Here is a 20,248-nt window from a genome sequence, read left to right as displayed (position 1 = left end):
CATGCAAACACATCATGCAGCTGTCCAGAGTGAAATCCAGATCACAGACAGAGAGAGACACACACACTCAGACACTGGGGAGGCCTCTAATGTGAGTAGCTGGCAAGGTTAGTGCTGAGTCTCAGTGTGTGGTTGGGATCCGGATCGGGTGCACTTAAAGCAGGGGTGTGTCGTCACCATTAAACGATCTTCAGCCTGTGACTTGGGCCGCATTTCTCCCACACGCGTCTTCAGACAAACTGCTGTCCACCGGCAGCATCTCAGCATGAAGACCAGGAAGCTGTCCAGAATACAGAGACTGTATATTGTAAGTTTTTCGAACATGCATGAACTTTGGTAGCGTTACTCAAAGAAGCTGGAAAAGTTAGCGTTTGTTTCCTTTATTTGTTTCATTCCGTTTTATGGTAATTTGTACACTGTCTAAGGTTTAGTGTGTTTCACAGTGATGGGTCTTATGGGATGTAAGACTGATCTGCGTTGATCACACAGCGTTGATTAAATGTAACATTTCATGCGTTTAACGTAATTATTGCTTCTCATGTTACAAGTTATACCTCAGACTGATTGCTTATATTTGGGTCAGTGACAGCGGCTCTTGTTCCTTGGTCCTCATGTCAAATGTTCTTCGTATTTGCATATTTTATATGTGCTCCCTATTTCTTTAGAAATATAACACAGTTTTATAATAGATGTAACATTATTTAAAAGAAATTGACTTTTGAAATGAAACTCCAAAGAGAAGAAATCCCTGAATGCGAATGATATATCAAAGGTGTCTGAGATGTCTGATAACTGTTGCGCTCTAAAAGGTTTCTCTCAAGTAAGTAAGGATTATAAAACCTTTCTATCGGTTCTCTGGACTGGACTCTCGGGGGTAGCAGGCGTCTCTGAGAACTGAGCTGAGTTTATATTAAAGCGAGGGAAGATTAAACTCTTATTAACTGCCGACAAAGTACTGTAGCTTATTTTTTTAAAGATTTCAACACTAATCATTTTACTGTAATTGCATACACTTTTACTACAGTTACCATATTTCAGATCAGTTTGGTTTGTGAATATGCAACAAGCTGTAGCTGTAATTTAATAATGAACTGCGGTAACATGGCTTTTGTCTTTTAGCTGGTTGCTGATCTTTTTGAACAGGAATACGCTGTTTATTACCACTGTACTTTACACTGCCCAGAATCATTTTTCATTAGCATTTTTGGCTATCTAGTATAAATAACCAAACATCCTTAAAACAGGATACATTTAATTAAGAAGCAAACTGCATGAGATATTAAGGCTAGTTTTCAGAGAATACGTTTTGAAGTTCATTGTTCATTTCTTGTAACAGATTACAACATAATGTTTGCAACATAACGCTTATGCTATAATTTTCTTGTTATAATGTTATCAGGTTTTCTTAAGGGGGCTACTTCTATTTAAATTAAGTTAAATTAAATTTGTTTTTATCTGTCCATCTACATTTTTTTATTTTTGTTTTAAGCAAGAAAAAATGTCTAGGAGGTTGCACTTATCTTCCAATAATGTCATGATGCTTATGTTACATTTTGTCACATTTTTAAATTAAGTTTTCTTAAATGGGCTGCTTTTCAATTGAGAGTGAATTTGTGATTTGCCATTAGTACAGAATTATTAAAAAATATCCTTTGACTTATTGAAAATAAATGCAAACTGAAGTGGTAATATGGCCATGATGAAAAGATTTCAGCACTTTTCGGTGAGCTGCTGAAATGGCTGTGCTTCCCACTCATATTAAAAGTAAACAGCCTTTGTTGTTTCATGTATTTGCTTGACTATTGTCTTTTGTTATAGGATGATTTCCTGCCTTTTGAAGATCAGTTTATTTTAAAGCCTATTACAATCCTTAGTGAAGTAACATGCAATACAACAATCAACAAAACTAGTTTATAGCATTACAGTTCTATCCTGGAACTTTTAAGTCGGAATCAAGAATTAAACAACTTTACAGCAGCAGAATCAAATCATTCCATATTACAAGGTTCATTTTTTGTGGTTTGTTAAACTTGCATATTTTCTTTACATGCAACACTATTTTATGCATTGCTTTTAACATTCAACTTGTTTTTTTAAACAAAGTTGAATTTTAATAGGGCCCTATCATTTAAAAACGCAGACGGAATCGTGGAATCCAGTCATAAAAACATGAATTTCTCAATTGAATGAATTACTCAAAAGTAAGTGATTACTCTTAAATCAAACCGCAGTATGAACTAGTATCTGTAAACATTATGACACAAAAATTTCATTGAAATGTGAATCCTGCATGTTTTGCGTGTTTTTTTTTTTAATGAATGGAATAGACAAGCTGTTTTGTTTACTACACACACTGAAGCGCGTGTGACGCTCACGTGATTTCAGCATTTGACCGTTCCATTTTAGGAAAACTAGTGTCATGTCATATACACAGAAATGTAAAGGTAGACACGGCAACCCATCAAAATAAAAGTCCAGTTTAACTTCAAGACATTGTGACAGAAATATATTACTACTATTACTACTAAAATGAAACAAATATTATTTTTTAGGGTAAATGTTTTAGGGTAAACATTTCTTCTGTGTTTTATTTTTAATTTTAATAGTAAATTCCTCTTTGTTTGCAAAAAAAAAAAAAAAAAAAAAAAAAGGTAGCTTAATTTATAATAATTAAAAGATAAATTAAAAAAAAAAAATTTTTATGCCTTCATTTGATAACCAGAACATTTTAAATACACAACACAGAATTTTTGAGGGTAGAAAAAACCTTTCATAAGGCTATTTTAAGAAGAGTTTGAATAAATTAAGTATGCATTCAAATAATTAGACATGCTAAAACACAGAATTTGATAACAATAAAACATTTCTTAGGGCCCTAAACATATCATTTTTGTTCAAAACATTTATTAAATTGATGAAGTTTCATGATTTTAATTAATTAGACATGCTCTTTGATTAATAAAATTAAATTTACCATTAAAAAGGAGTCGAGAAAAATTAAAACAGAAAAAAAAAAATGGAATCCAGAAAAATTAAAATGGAAAAAACGGAATTTGGGAGAAAAAAACAGAATTTGGGAAAAAATGTAATAATTAATAATAATGTTTTAATTGTCTAATTCTGAGCTTTATTGCTTATTAATAAGTGTTACGATGCCTGTGGATATACTATGCCATTATAGTGCATTGTACAAAACTCCCATAGTTAAACATATAATGGAAAAGCTCACCCAGTTATGCTAGTCAAAATTAATACCTCGCCATGTCATGGTGTTCTAATGTAACATAACACTCATGAGCACAATGAATTATGTGTACCATATTGTAAGTATCAGCGAGTCAACAATTTTAATGCATCAGAGCATCCATTTAGCTTTTAGCCACTCAAAGTAATGGGCTACAGAAACACACTTACTGCAAGTCTGCTGAAAGGCCTGTGCTTTCCCTTAATGCACAAACTACTTAACAGAAAACTTGACATGCAATGTCAGTCATTTCACCTCTGAAATTATGTTTGCTATTTCCGTAAATGCAAGTAGGTCAATATGAAATAAACTTTATGTACCTACCATATGCACGTAACCGAATGCATTTTGAGCAGCAGCAGTTTGATGCAGCTTTTGAGTGAGTTTTTGTACTTCACTGGTATACAGTGCTTTAGTTTCTTTCCAAGAATTGTTTTCTTGTCTGAAACTTCCTTCAGTCTGTGCTGGCAAATAAAACTAAGGGCCAAGGTAGTTATTTTAACCAATAAAGCCTGAGATGTCTATGTAGTTTTGCTAGCTTTTAAATAACTTTTACTTCTTTGACATTTATGGATTAAGGTGGACTTTAAACACAGAATCTAACATTTTTGATGTGCAAATTCAATGCCAAAGACTAGATGGAGAAAATTAAGCCTTGAAGGATTAGTTCATCATAAAATAAGAATTTGCAGAAAATTTGCTCAACCTGAGGTTTGGAGAAATTCCATCCTCTGCTGCGAATGGGTGCCGTCAGAGTGATAAAAACATCACAGTAATCCACAAGTAATCCACACTGCTCCAGTCCATCACTTAACATCTAGTCAAGCGAAAAACTGCATGTTTGTAAAAAACAAATCCATCATTAAAGCGTTTTTTTAACTTCAAACCGTTGCTTCTGGCTAAAATATGGTTCCTCTTGCTTTCTACTGGGAAAAGTCATTTAATCTATCAAGCACAGTTTATAAGCAAAACAATCCAAAACAGTCCTAAACAAATATGTTTACGGATTTTGATTTGAGAGGACAACAGGGAATGGACTTTCACTTGAGGAAGCATTTTTATGGATTATGCACTTGGTATAAAGATAAAATGCCTTAATGATGGATTGGTTTATTAAAAACTCTTTTTTTTTTTTTTTTTAACTAATCGATGGTCTGTAGTGGTATGGATTACTTGTGGATTATTGAGATTTTTTTTCCAGCTGTTTACACTCTAATTCTGACAGCACCCATTCTCTGCTGTGGATCCATTGCTGAACAAGTGATATAATGCTTAATTTCTCCACATTTGTTCTCATGATGAAACAAACTCGTCTACATCTTGGATGGCCTGAGGGTGAGTACATTTTCAGCAAACTTTCATTTTTAGCTGAACAATTTCTTTAAAGCATATAATAGATTTCAAAGTCTGAGAGTAAAATGTGATTTTCTTTTCTCCTGTAATAAGAAAGACTTTCAGATCCCACCATACATAAGACATACCGTAATAATACATCTGCAGCACTTTTTGTTGAATGGTGAGAAAGACTTTGTAGAATACAAAGACATAATAAGCTCTGGTCCATCCACAGCGTCTACGAGTCCTGCAGGTAGTCTTTCCACGGGAATAGAGTGACTGTGGTAAACCACCACCTGCCGTGGGAATCTCTCAAGAGAAAGTGTTGCTTCCAGCCGTCTGGAAGAGATGTTTTGGTCAGTAGGTCCTTGACTCCTACAGACTGAATTAATTAAGTTAGACAGCAAGGTGAACTGGTCAGGCAGGATTTGCACGTTCACGTTTTGAATGTTTCAAAGAAGTTTTGTTTCCTCTGGAACAGAGATTATCACTGTATCATTTTCATGCTGTTTTGGTTTTTTGACATTTTGAACCTCTTCTGTTTATGATGGAATGGAAAGTCTGCATTTACATTTTTACACATCGTTGCGTTGGGTTAATGTGTGGGTGTGCACACCTATTTTACTACTTTTCAGGAAAACAACAAAAAAAAAAACATTTTTTTTCTTTGAAGTATGACTTTATTTATCAGAGATTGATTGGGTCATAAAAAACTCTCAGTGGCAGGTAGATGGATGGGAGTGGAGGAGTTAAAATATGAGGGTTTAGTAATGTCAGCCAAAAGGAAAAAAAAAAAAAATCATATTTTGGAAGTGAATTGTTATATAATTATTTAACAATAAGAGTATGAGCGTGCATGGAAAAAGCTATTAAAATATACAAAATGATGTAGTCTCTTGAGACAGTTTCTGTTTTTGGACCGTTTAATGCTCTTGTATGTCATGAAAAAGGACATGGGAACTTAAAACGTATTTGATTTTCTAAAGCATTGTTTGCTATTCATCTAGCTATTCAGGCATGAGTAATGTGGCTGGAATTGTTCAGTGCAGTACAAAAATGGCCCTCACTGTTTTTTAATCTGAGCAATTAGTGGCAATTATACAAAACCATGAAACTCAAAGTGAGATTTAGCTAATGTCATTAAGTGTGATTTTATGCACATCATCTTCTGAATAGTGAGTCATGTCTTCTTGGGTTTAGGTTATTTTTTGTCTGTGCATTTATATATGCTTTCATGATTATAAATGATTCTTATTTTATGTAGCCGAATCCTTCAAAGACAGTTACATATGGAGAAATTCTGAGCTTTTAGTAAATTAGTGTATTGATCGTTTACGACAGAGCTCAACGACTGCTTTTTTAGCGGCCTTGGCTCCAGAAGTATTTTTCTTATTCATTTTTTCTGTAGAGATTCTTTTTAAATCATTTTTTTGTTTTAAAAAAGCCTTGAACCAAAACCAGCTGCCTTTCATGTAAATCACAGCAATGCAAACTTGGGTTTGATGCAGTCGTGGCCTAACGGTTAGCGAGTCAGAGGTCATGGGTTCGATTCTCAGTACCGGCAAGGATTGTAGGTGGGGGATTGAATGAAAATCGCTTTCTTCCACACTCAATACCATAACTAGTTTGAGACCCTTGTGCAAGGGACTGAACCCCCAACTGCTCCCCAGGCCCCACAGCAAAAATGGCTGCCCACTGATGATGTGCTTATGCTTATGCTGTGTGTGTGTGTGTTTGTTTACTACTCACTGCTGTGCGTGCCCTTGGATGGGTTAAAACGCAGAGCACAAATTCCAAGTATGGGTCACCGTACTTGGCCACACGTCGTGTCCTTAAAGTAACTGTGTAAGCAGTAAAACAATATAAAATCAAAAAAGCATTTTAAGTTCAGTAATGTTTTGAGTCCTCCCTCCCTTGCCTCACAGTGGTTTGCCTCACGAGTCCAGTGGGAGAGAGTAAAGTTCTTCAGTAGTTTGTGAAAGTAACTTAGGCTGTCAAGGCTATTTTATTCACTTGAAACATTGCGTGAAGTGATTCTTTCTCTTTATTACAGATGATGCTGGATCATTAATAAATTAGTCATGACAAAAACTGATGATATCTGATATATTTTTCTATGAGCGATTGTAAGGTTACCAAGCTTAGCTTGTTTAATACCGTTTTAATACCGTAGTCACCCACTACAACTAACACGGCAGTAACTGATAATAGGCTCTTTTTGTAGACCTACCGATGTGTTGGGTTTTGCTCAATATGATGTTAAGTGGCAGATCAGTGGGCTTGCTGTGGTTGAACATCTAAATAAGAGACGTCCTCAGTCCCAAACAAAACCTAAAATACTATGTGGAGGACGCAAAATAATTCAATAACTATAATATGACCGCGTGGTGAACCTGTGAACCAAACTCATATTTGAATAGTCTCCATGCTGTGTACACATATCTATCCTTACAAGTACAATTTTGTCTGTATTATTTGTGAGAAATTTTATGTTTATTTTCCCCCTCCTACTGTTAGGTGAAATTTACGCCCTCGCCCATTGACTTATAGTATGATAAAAAATACTATGGAAGTCAATGGCTACCATCAACTGTTTGGTTACACACATTCTTCAAAATTCAGTTCAGCAGAAGAACAACTTGAGAGTGAGTAAAGGATGACAGAATTTTCTTTTTAGTTAATGGCCAAGTCTGTCTGTTTTGTTTCGTGCTAAAGTTCACAACTAGTGATCGACCGGTATTGATTTTTTTATAACCGATACTGATACCAATAATTTACATAATTATGTGCCCGATAACCGATATGCAGTACCGATATTTATTTACTGTTATGAAGTAAATCAGTGACTGAGTGAAGTAAGGCAATACTTCCCTTTGGTTTTTCCTCCTTTCAGTCATCTTAAAAAGTGTTGAAAATTAGCAGTCTTTCATGTTAAATTTAATCTTCATATTACAAAAATAAAAACATTTTATTTATAAAACGCATCAGCTGCAACACTAATGTAACAAAATAAATGTAGAATGTAGAATGTTTTAAATGGAGAAAATAAATAAAGTTCAAAATTTGCTTTAAACTACAGTTTATAAGTTGTTTAATAGGCTAAAGAGTGAAGAATTCACTGGATAGTGTTAATATTCTCTGGAATATTGGAATATAACAAACAAAACATCGCATTTTATTGTATTTCTCAACTGGTATGTCAGAATCACTAATATTGTTTTCGTCATTCTATTCTGAAATGCCTTCTGACAGCGCTTTTTATCTATGCCTTTACATAGAAGTATACTGAAACTGTGATCGCTGGCGAAGATAATAAATAATTTCCATAGAGTTGTATATACAGGTGCATCTCAATAAATTAGAATGTCGTGGAAAAGTTCATTTATTTCAGTAATTCAACTCAGATTGTGAAACTTGTGTATTAAATAAATTCAGTGCACACAGACTGAGGTAGTTTAAGTCTTGGTTCTTTTAATTGTAATGATTTTGGCTCACGTTTAACAAAAACCCACCAATTCACTATCTCAACAAATTAGAATATGGTGACATGCCAATCAGCTAATCAACTCAGAACACCTGCAAAGGTTTCCTGAGCCTTCAAAATGGTCTCTCAGTTTGGTTCACTAGGCTACACAATCATTGGGAAGACTGGTGATCTGACAGTTGTCCAGAAGACAATCATTGACACCCTTCACAAGGAGGGTAAGCCACAAACATTCATTGCCAAAGAAGCTGGCTGTTCACAGAGTGCTGCATCCAAGCATGTTAACAGAAAGTTGAGTGGAAAGAAAAAGTGTGGAAGAAAAAGATGCACGAACAACCGAGAGAACCGCAGCCTTGAGAGGCTTGTCAAGCAAAATCGATTCAAGAATTTGGGTGAACTTCACAAGGAATGGACTGAGGCTGGGGTCAAGGCATCAAGAGCCATCACACACAGACGTGTCAAGGAATTTGGCTACAGTTGTCGTATTCCTCTTGTTAAGCCACTCCTAAACCACAGACAATGTCAGAGGCGTCTTACCTGGGCTAAAGAGAAGAAGAAATGGACTGTTGCCCAGTGGTCAAAAGTCCTCTTTTCAGATGAGAGCAAGTTTTGTATTTCATTTGGAAACCAAGGTCCTAGAGTCTGGAGGAAGGGTGGAGAAGCTCATAGCCCAAGTTGCTTGAAGTCCAGTGTTAAGTTTCCACAGTCTGTGATGATTTGTGGTGCAATGTCATCTGCTGGTGTTGGTCTGCTGTGTTTTTTGAAAACCGAAGTCACTGCACCCGTTTACCAAGAAATTTTAGAGCACTTCATGCTTCCTTCAACCCGGTGAGTGAATGGCAAAATGAAAGCGCTTCAGGAGACGAATGATGAGCATAGACAACAGAGAGAGAATTAAATTCAGTACTTTTTAAATTCAGTGAACCCAATTTTACAAAACCGATAACCGATTATGGTAAAATGCTTAAATATCGGGGAAAATCGATATACCGGTCGATCTCTATTCACAACATTGTTTCAGATAAAACAATGAATCCTCCAACAAATGAGAAATTTCTTAAACATTCATACATTTAAAAAACAAGTTGTCACATGGCATAGATGTTATCAAAGCAGTTCTAGGCATAGACAATATTTCATATTCTGTAATCATAATAATGTCTTTCTAATGTATGTGGTTTATACACTATGTCTGATTTCCCAACATACTGTCCTAAAAATGAATAATACTAAATCAATTGGTCCATTAAACCAACTTATGAACATTAGTGGTTGAACAACAGTTTCAACCACTGTTTCAATAGTTAATGCAACATTTCATAATTACAGTATATTGTACATTATTGGTTTTCTTGGTCCATTTTAATTACAGTATGTTCTCAAAGGTGTAAAGAGGTTTGAAATCCAGTCATTCAGAAAGCGGGATTTTAAAGTGTCTTTTCAGAGTGCGTCTAGTGAAAAGATTAACTCTTTCACGTATTAAATGACATGCAGTGGTACTGTAGGATTCACCAAAGCATGTCCTTGTAAATGTGCTGTTTAATTCTCTTTTATGCACCTTCTCATTGGGTTTTATCTTGTTCATGGATTTTTTTGTAAAGCTTCACCAACGAGATTTCCACAACCTGTGCAGACCCCATTCACCTCTGCAGTTGATAATTTCACTTTTAGTATTGTTGTTGTGTGTGTTTTGCAGTGGATAACCATGGTTACAGCCTGCCTATTAATAACTTTTATCTCTATAGGTTTTTTTCCCCCAGTTTTACTGCCATTAAGATAGAAATTGATTAGGAGAAATAAAACCCAGGCGCCCCATGAATCTTTGAAATTGCACTATAACAGCAGTTGAGTTAATGAACTTGTAATGAGTGCTGATTCATCAGTTGAGAGGAAATATCAGTTCTGTTTCAGAGTCTGTGTGAATCCAGGTTGTGCGTTCAGTTTAGAAGTGCAAATAAGTTTCCATGTCACTAAAATTTACTGTTTTTTCATTTACTCATTTACTCCACAAAACCACAAAACCAGTCATAAGGGTCAATTTTTCGAAACTGAGCTTCATACATCATCTGAAAGCTGAATAAATAAGCTTTCCATTGGACAATATTTGGCATATATGGAATCTGAGGGTGCAGAAAAAATCAAAATATTGAGAAAATCACCTTGTCCAAACGAGGTTCTTAATAATGCATATTACTAATCAAAAATTAAGTTTTGATATATTTACAGTAGGAATTTTACAAAATATTTTCAAAAAACATGATCTTTACTTTAATTTCCTAATGATTTCTGGCATAAAAGAAAAATTAATATTTTTGACCCATGTACTTTTGACTATTGCTACAAATATGCCCCAGCGACTTACAGTTTTGTGGTCCAGGGTCACATATTTCAATACCTGTAGAAAGTTTCCAGAATTTTTAGTTTTGGATGAACTTTTTTCTTTAAAAGCAATGTGGAAGCTAAAGCTTTACCTTCTGTTTGTTTTTCAATTAATATTTAATTTTTACTTAGGAAAGGTTTTTGCTACAGCTGTTACTTTGCGTTTTAGTTTTGCAAGAAAAACTGGCGATGGTTTCCATAGTTTTATGAAAAATAAATGGGCAGTGTGACAAAGCATAATTCTAAGTGCCTGAAGGTTTTACTTTTTTTGTGCTGGATTATTGACAGAACAATTGAGAGCACAAAAGGAAACCTTTTAAAAAATGAACGACTTTTTACTAATGGTAGTTTTCATGATAGAAATGGTCCAGGTGTAAACAAAATGTTCTATTTGCTATTGATTTCTCCTCAGCCGATGGCTCAGTCAATTTTGTTTTCATTCGGCATTTAAATTTTTTTTTGAAGTGTTAAAGAAACACTTTTATTCTTAAGTCATTTAGAATCTGTATCTAAAGAGTGCAATTACAGAATTCCTCGGAAATGCAAAGCTTAGTATAGCAGATATGACAGATTTATAAGACAAAGGCCATGGCGTACAATAGATCAGCATATTGTATATTGTAGATTATATGACAAGAACATCCGCTTTGAGACAGTAGGGTAATGACTCAACGTAAATGACATTTGAATATAATGGTCTATCACTGCCAGTGAATTATGCTATAGAGGAAAAAGGTTTGTGGTTTGTAAGGGTAGCGAATTAATATAATTCTCCATTCTTCCTTCTATTTTAGTGTCTGTATTCTATATATCACATGCCTGTTTGTTATTTAATTCTGAATATAATGCATCACATAAATATTCAGATCAGAAGGCAGTCAGACAGTAGTTGGCGTGTGCAGCAGAAACGCAACAAATCACTGTAACCCTGGGATTTTAGTATCGCTCTGCTCTCTAAAAGCTATCCACAAAAGCTTGCTAATCTCTGGTCAGCTTCTCAAACTAAACTAGTTAAGTGTACAGTAAGCCAGTCTTGAGAACAGGTGAGAGCTCTGGAATAATGCAGGGAAACACAGTGGGCTCCAGTTCTTCAAAGATTGTGGTAGAAGAAAGAGGATCCTTTAAGGCCTGGAAAGATAATGACATCAGAGTGAATATAGTTAAATATCATCCTATATCTGTAATAAGCCTGCATGATTATGACAAATGTAATTATTTTAATTGTTGAGCAGAGTAATTACAGAATGCTTGTCTTTGGCTGAATCACAGCTGTTCTGATATGCAGTACAACAGCACACAAGTGGGATATTTATATACATGTGATATTTATATATTCCTAAAAGACTTTATACATCTTTATACATCACCAAATCATGACAGTCCTTAAACAAGTAAAGTTTTAAAAAATATGATGATCCCCTCTCTTAAAATATAAAGGTAGATTTATTTTTGAGACCTGTTTATACTGTGTGAGAAAAAAAACTGTGATATGCATCCGATGACCCCTTTAAAGAAGTCTGTTATGCTCATCAAGGCTGCATTTATTTCATGCAAAATACAGTAAAAAACTGTAAAATTGTGAAATATTACTACAATACATAGTTTAAAATATAATTTTAATCATTACTCCAGTCTTCAGTGTCACATGATCCTTAATATGCTGATTTGTTGTCAGTGTTGGACACAGTTGTGCTGTTTAATTATTTTATTATTATTATATTTAACCTGCATGTGATACTTTTTTAAGATTCTTTAGGACTACAAAGTAAAAAAAACACATCCTTGCTAAATAGAAGTATTAATTAAAAAAAAAAAAAAAAAAAAAAAACACTCTCAAAAATGCTGGGTTAAAAATACTGGGTTGTTTTGACCCAACGGTTTAACAGGGTTAAATGTTTAATCCAATCCTGTGGGTAGTTTTATTTAACTCAACTGTTGCTTAAAAATGACTATATTTCTTGCTTAAACTGAACCCAAAATAGGTTGGAAATTAACATTTATTAATATGTACAATAATTGAACATTTATTAATAATTAATAAATAATAATTAAATAATAAACATTTTTAATTACTTACTAATAAATGTTCACCCTTTGGTTATTGCCGATGTCTCTAGTAAATATTTTTAATTTACAACCTATTTTGGGTTTATTTTAAGCCAGCCATATAGTAATGTTTAAACAATAGTTGAGTTAAATTAAACTACCCAGAAAGTTAAACATTTAACCCAACTGTGTTCAAAACAACCCAGTTGCTGGGTTTGTCCATATTTTACCCAGTGCTGGGTTGTTTTTAATCCAGCATTTTTTAGAGTGATATATATATATATATATATATATAAATAGTATTGAGCCGAAGGAGGTCAACCTAAATGGAAGGCTTTTAATGATTACTAATCACTACATCTGTTAACCTTGGTCATTTTTTTTTTTTACTAATTGTGTGTCCTGAATCTATCATGGCTTGTTCGGTATATCCTGTTAACCAAACACATGAGTCTATGAGATGTAATAACTGAACCTGCCTGCTTATTCAGGATTAAATACGAGCTGTGGGGCCATTATGATTGGTTAATTTGCAGTCGATTGCAACAGCAGGTGGCCCACCATCAGGGCTCTTTGAGGGAATTCTGGGAAGGTCAAGACTGGTGCCAGCCAGCTGGAGAAAGGCCAGGCATTTTTATGGTTTGAACAGCCATGAGTGCTTTGGTTGGGACATCTGGCTATAGGGTGCCATTGAATTAGCATACCAATGAGACTTGCTTTGAGAATTCAATTAAAGCCTGTAGAACACATATTCAGATATTGTTTTATGCCCTGGGATACTTCAAGAAAAACCGAAGAACAAATGGGAATTTTGAACAAAATCTGGTCAGAGCAAAGTTCATTTCAGTGTTTCAAAACAGCTTGACAGTATAAATTTTGTGGAAAACTCCTTTGATCTGCCATTGGTCCATGACAATCACGTAACAGGTGTGTGTGCTCTGCTACTCCACCTTCTTTGATGTGAAAATCTTTGAGGTTCATTACCTCACTTTGTTGAGTCTGTTGAGCTTAAACACAAGTAAAAACATGAACACACTGGACAGCTGCATTATACTTTGGATTCCTGAAATTAAAGAACTTTGCAATACTAATTACTGTAAAGCGGCTTTGAATCAATCTGTATTAAGTAGAGATGCACCAGTGCGTTGGCTGATAAAAGCAATTAATTGCATTACTGGCCATTTACCGACTGCTTAAAAAACAGCCAATAATCAGGGACGATTATAATCTGTCAGTCAAAAGGGGGTGGAAAATGTGTCAGACTGCAACTCATATATGAAGAAAATGTCTCTTATGTGGATTTTAGGGCTGTTAATGTGATAATAATGCATGAACGCAATTTCTTTTAAAAATAGTGCCATTAACACAGGTTCTCTTTAACCGCATGAATCACCCGTAGTTCAAGCCAGGGTTGCCAGATCTGCAGTTTTCCCATCACCGAACATTATTTGTAGCACACTTACCATCGCAAAGAGCTTTGTTCTGTTACTTCTTAATAAGAAACAAAGTCTCAGATCCCAAATTCTGTTCATTTAATGACAAAATTTAAACAATAAATGCCATTTTGATGCTCTTAAATGTGTGACAGATCACTGTAGCTGCTTCAGTTCAAGCGGCACCGCAAAACATGAATCGCTTTTACCTTAATACAAGTTATAGCACAAAATAAACATAAATGAGCATCAGAAAGTGTTGAAAGATACAGTACAACTTACTGACCTGTTCATGTCACATGTAATCATTCGATCAGGGTTTCAGCCACAGAAAGACATCAGTAAAACTGCTTGTGATCAATACTGTATGTCACTTAACGTTGCATTTTTACAGTTCGTCAGTTAGCTGTAAAAATACTAGAGAAAGCTTATTTACTTTTAATGACGTGTTTCAGACAAGTTTTTCTGAAAACTACCTATTGATGTGACAGTAAATTGCATTTGAATATAATAGTGTGGCCTTTGCTGTTTGTCTCTTTGTTTGTTTACCCATGAGAATACTGTATATCCGGACCATTAGGATCATGTTTATTTAAACTGGAGAAGGCTATTGGAGTGTATGCACTTGAGTAAAACTTATGTCCTGCCATATCAGCTGTTTCAGCTAATAGACTTCACTCTTCCCATCGGACAAGCCTGAGGACTGTGAGTTACCCAGAGGACATTCATTAGTGGCTCAGGGTTAGTGCCAGTAGAAATAATTAGGAATGTCCAGAGTCCTCCTTGACTGAATCAAATTTAATACTTTAGCATATAAAGTGAAATCTGTCTGTCTCTTTGGGAATGGGATTGAACTCAGCAATGAATACTGAATGTATTCTCTTCTCCAGGGTGGGGTTACGCCAGACATTTACATAGTCTTTCTTGATGTAAAGTTCACACTGTGGGGTTGGTAACTACTTAGTTTGTAAGTACACCTTTACCTCATTTGTTTGCAGCTGGAAGTAGGGGAAAATAATGTTGACAAATGATACCTCAGTATTTTCTAGCATTTCGTCAATAACGATAATTAGACAATATATTTCTGTGCAGGTATCTTGACTGGTTTAAACCTGTCATAAACAGCTGACTCCTGAAACTTTTCATATTATTCATATTCTGTGCACTGCGTGCACAGCTATTTGTAAATTTTATGGGTCAATTTTTAGATGTATATTTTTCCTTTATGTCAATTTTTTACAGTTAATCAATACATGTATTTAGAATAATGAGGCAAGGATATTACCAATCAAATTAAAATAAACAAAAAACATTTTCAGTGCAAAAGTAGCACAAAATCTGCATTTAATGCAGCATTAATGTATTTACACTGCAATAACAATTGCATAAATAATTGCTATGAGTATTTTATTACTATTTTAATAATATTGCAATATTGAAATATACTAATTTAATAATTAAATGACGCTTTAAATATAAGAATTAATGAGTGATTCATTGAATCATTCATTCACTTGATTTGTTCAAAAGGCTGATTCAATCAGGAATGAAGCAGGTGATTTTCTTCCTGAATGGATCATTGAATCATTAAATCATTCAAAAATTCGGATTCATTCAGGAATGAAAGACCACTGTGTGCAACTGTTCTGCTGTGGCTAGTTTGCAGCTGTTTTCCTAGGTGAAATAGAGCAAAAGTGAGAGAGAGCAAACACTTCTTGTTTATTGAACTGTTGTTTTAAATTAATATCACATGTGCAATCGTGCTGATATTTAGGAAAAGCAGCATGTTTGCTTGTGTAATATTTATTAATTTTGTCATGTAAATATATAATACAAAAACTATTTTGCCCCCATATATAGATTTTTTTTAGATTACATTGTTTTGCCTTACCTAACTGCAGTTGCAAATCTCCAGTGAAATCTGATACATAATTATGAATTAAAATAATTGGTATTTTTAAATATTCAAGCAAATATTTTGGAATGGTGTCTAAAAGGGCAAAAAATATTAAATACATGTAAAAAATTGTGTAACGGTACACAGATGTCACGGTTCGGTACGTACCTCGGTTCAAGGGTCACGGTTCGGTACGATTTTGGTACAACAGAAAAAAAAACAAATCTACTATGCTAGGTTTTCCTTTCATTTATTTTAAACAGACAGTAGTACAAATTACAAATTTTTCCACCTACATGTGAAAATACTAAATATTATATCAAATCTATCACATATCGAGCAAGGAAGGGGCAAACGAAGACGAAGGTCAAAAATAAAGTCTTTATTATATTCCACAGGTAATTCCAAAACAGGTAAATCCACAGGAGGAGGGTAGATACGCATACACGAGATGATGAGAACAGAACCCAAACACTGAACAGAATGCAACTTATAAAGACAGGTGATAACGATGAACTAATTAAGGCACAGGTAATACAAGGTAAACTAATGATGACTAAACGAGGACAGGAAACAGGAACGACCAAATAGGGGCACAAGAGGGAGAAACCAAACAAAATCAATGTCATATATAGGCTATGAAGTCTGCAGTACATATATACATACAAGGAATAAATACTTGAAATATATTTAATTTAATTAATAGCTAGACAAGGGGAAAAAAACAGTGCGACACGTAACGTACGATATTTGCTGAGTTTCAGTTCACTTTTGTGACATAAAGGAAACTCAAACGGCAGAAAGCGACATTCCATTTGTTTTTTGTTTAAATTGATTTTTCTGGTATGAGGAAAGTTGAAGTAATCGCGCCGACGCACACAAACACAAAACATATCAGTTCCAGGCTTCTAGCACTGCTAACTTGACAGCGCAGTTGGTACTTTATCAAAATAAAACACAGTGAACTAAACATCAGTGCGCCCGCCCCACTGTGTCACCATTAGAACGCGACTGATGTACGAAGTCTATAATTTACATTATAAATTATAATTAGCACACTCAGAAAAAAACACAGTTCTGTTGCTGGGGCGGTACCCTAATGTACAAAAGTGAACTTACCTACCCCTAAACAGTACATATCAGTACCTTAAAAGTACATATTTGTACCTTTGCATGTTGAAACCTGCACAAGTGACAGAAGAGATTGCTTTCTCACTGGAGAAGCTGTTAAGAAGACAATTATTTACATAATGTTCTCTCTCTTAACACATAAATAAATAAATATCAATATCAACCTTTGGTCCAGTAACTCCCCTGCCTTCATTTGCATGTGCCGTTAATGAGTGAACTCATCACTGTCTCTTCAGGCCGACTATTAAGCGATTCCCCATTTTGATAGTTTAATTGAGTTTGCTAGATAAACATGTCCATAATTTTCCAATGATTCAGAAGGACAGTTGGGCTTGAGAGAGCGCCTGCTGTGGTAATGATCTATTCCAGCTAAGCAATGAAGCTCCTGATTTACATAATCATTTCTTTGATTGAAGCAATTTGGCCTGGCTGCCTAGTTCAGGAGTTTCCAAATTGAAATTTGGATGTTTGGAAACCGAGCTTTTGTCTCGGTGGAAGTTTAAAATCTGTTTCTCAGGCAGATGTAGAATAGATGTCTATGTAAAAAAAAAACTGCTAATCAATGTTCCATTAGCAGAGTGCATATTTACACAGTGTAGTAAAATCTGCTAAAGGTCACAGGGGGGCAGCACTATACAGAGGAAACGCTTGTCAGGAGATTGCTCAATAGTTTTCAGGATTTCAACTCTGACACAAAACAAGAATATGTGGACTGTTGTGGGAAATACAGTTGCTGTTTATAAGTTTACATACACCTTGCAGAATGCAAAATGTTAATCGTAAATTTAGTACTGGCCTGAATGAGCTGTTTCCCATAACAGATGTTTACATATAATCCACAAGACAAAATACAAGCTAAATAACATGCAAGCAGGATCATTTTTCTAAATTCAGCTTTTTGTCTTGTGGACTATACAGTAAAACCAACAATAATTTGCACACCAGATGTAATATTTGATATATTTGTACTATTGGGTGAAGGACACTATAGTTTATTTATGTAAGTGAGGATAGCAAAATAAAGCAAAATGTGACATGTTATACCCAAAAATTCCGCATACAGTGGTAATAATTTGGAACCAAAAATTATTCAGACACTTTGACCTGACCATGTTTTGCTTAGGTGTTTTTCTGTAATTGCTAATGTAACCTTTATTGGACCACAGACTGAAAAAAATTAAGCATTGCTTGGTAATTGGTCAGCAAAGTATTGATAAGTTGTGTAAATATTGTCATACTAACAGTTGTCTGAATTTTTGGTTGATTGTAATCCATTACATACTGTACCTTTCTATCAAAGTTATCTGACAGTATCAAGATGAATTCGTTCTGACACAGTTTAACTCTTGAGTTCTTGTCGTATTTTATTACCACGTTCTAAACTGTGATAATGTGAGAAATGTTGAAGGTGTCTGAATAAATTTCAGTTTCACTGTATGTAAACATCATTATGTGAAATAGCTTAGAGCAGTACTAAATAATAAAAAAACAACACACAATTTGTTGTGATCTCTGTTAAAATATTAGCATTTTGCATATAGCATATAGGCCTACTGTAAGGTGAATGTAAAGTTAAAGCCACAGCTGTATATTTTATTTTAGGGTTCCCATGTGCATGTACAATTTTTGTAATTATTTTCATTATATATATATATATATATATATATATATATATATATATATATATATATATAATAAATGATTAGAAATACTGCAAAATTAACAAAAAATCATTTATCAAAAAAGTATAGCAACACCATATTCATAAAATGAATAATTAATGCTGTAGTAATGTTATTTTATTGATTCTGTAGACTTTTTTACTGTATATTATCATATTATTTCACTCAGACTCTAATAAGTGACTTCAGTCCAAAAATCCCCAGTTTTTTTTAAATGAAACTGTTAATTGAATCTTTAAAATCACAGAAGCAAAATCTTAATCAATCAATCAATCAATCAATCAATCAGTATTTTTTCTCTTTTTTTTTATTTTTGAGTATCATATTTGATACATCATGATTTTATGGCTTATATAGTATGATTACAACAACATTTAGAAAAAAATGCATAATTTTTATTCAAAAGCCCAAAATGAGCAAAATATGCAATTTTGTGTAGTTTCTAATAGTTACATGGCCAAATGTAAGATGAAAGTCTGATATCTTTTAGCAGTATAATAGACCACTTAGATAAAAGGCATATAAATATTAGTTGTCTTTTGTATCTTCTAATAATATGTCTTAGTAAAATGATATTTAAATGTTTTTTTTTTTTGTTTTTTTTTTTTTTTTAAATCAAATCTCTGTAGTTTTTATTGTGTGGACATATAATTTAATGCAATACAATGATGATTGAGAGAATAACAAATTAACTATTCTCAGAAACCTGAAATTTCATGTTTAATACTTACATTCATGTTTTTTCTAAAAATGTTGTATGGACAATCAAGTAACCCTGAGTTGCTTCAAGTGCTTATCTTGGAATCTAAAAGTTATTTTTGTGTTTATTGTATAAAAATCTACATGAAGCTTTGAATATCAAATGTAATACAGTACGCTTTATAAGATTTATGGTTCGTAATAACTCTCTGTTTTTAACATTCGTTCAGAAGGTTAAAACTATTCAGGAGGAAACTATGAAGAATTACTGACACATACTTAGGACATAACCATATTTCAAGTAGAAAATGGTTTGGCAGTTTAATAATGACACTCAGTGAAATTTTCAACAGAAACCTGTGTTTTGTCCGATTAGAACAGCATGTGAAATCCTTCTCCTGAGCCAGCAGCTTCCTTTCTGCAATTTCTCTGAGGGAAAGGGGTGTGGAGCCATGAGCACGCTGGCATTTGAGCTGTACTCATAAGGAGATGAAGGTCAGAGTTTAGCACTCTACACTGCATCGATTCATGCTTTGGCACCAATAAACGAGGGATTCCTAGATGAGTACTGTGTACACTATTGTCTTCTGTCCTCTTCTGATTTGCAGTTGCGCTTTTCAAAATAGCACATTGTTCCTGGTGTGATGCCACAATTGTTTGAGTGTTTGGTTTGTACATTGGATGAGGGTTCGAGATGTTTTTCTGCCAGCAACACATGTTTAAAAATGGAGAAAAATGCAGCAGTAGAAGTTCTGCTGGTGAACTAAAAAAAATATGTTGCTGCTAGGGGTGTACGATAATGACAATAAATGATATATCGATATTTTCTGGAATTCTGTCGATAACAAGTAGACGATATGTTACTGAGCATGTTATTGTGCTGTCTTTTATTCAATAGTGATATTTGAAATTATACTG

The 20,248-nt window shown here is 34.1% G+C and overlaps 1 protein-coding gene across 4 annotated transcripts in view; it reads left to right on the top strand.

Annotated features, from left to right (window-relative positions):
- The window catches only part of dpp6b (dipeptidyl-peptidase 6b), a 197,956-nt gene that overhangs the window by 77,083 nt on the left and 100,625 nt on the right, over window positions 1-20,248 (top strand). Inside the window, exon 1 of one of the 4 annotated variants that reach the window (XM_051138259.1) lies at window positions 228-307. The exons of the other annotated variants lie outside the window; for them this stretch is intronic. Coding sequence (XP_050994216.1) covers window positions 266-307 — 42 coding nt within the window. The 5' untranslated portion in view covers window positions 228-265. Of the gene's footprint in view, window positions 1-227; window positions 308-20,248 lie in introns of those variants that run through there. 4 annotated transcript variants of the gene reach the window in all.

This window comes from Labeo rohita, chromosome 2 (genome assembly GCF_022985175.1).
Source record: "Labeo rohita strain BAU-BD-2019 chromosome 2, IGBB_LRoh.1.0, whole genome shotgun sequence".
NCBI lineage: Eukaryota > Metazoa > Chordata > Actinopteri > Cypriniformes > Cyprinidae > Labeo > Labeo rohita.
This window is presented reverse-complemented; position numbering and strand designations above follow the sequence as displayed.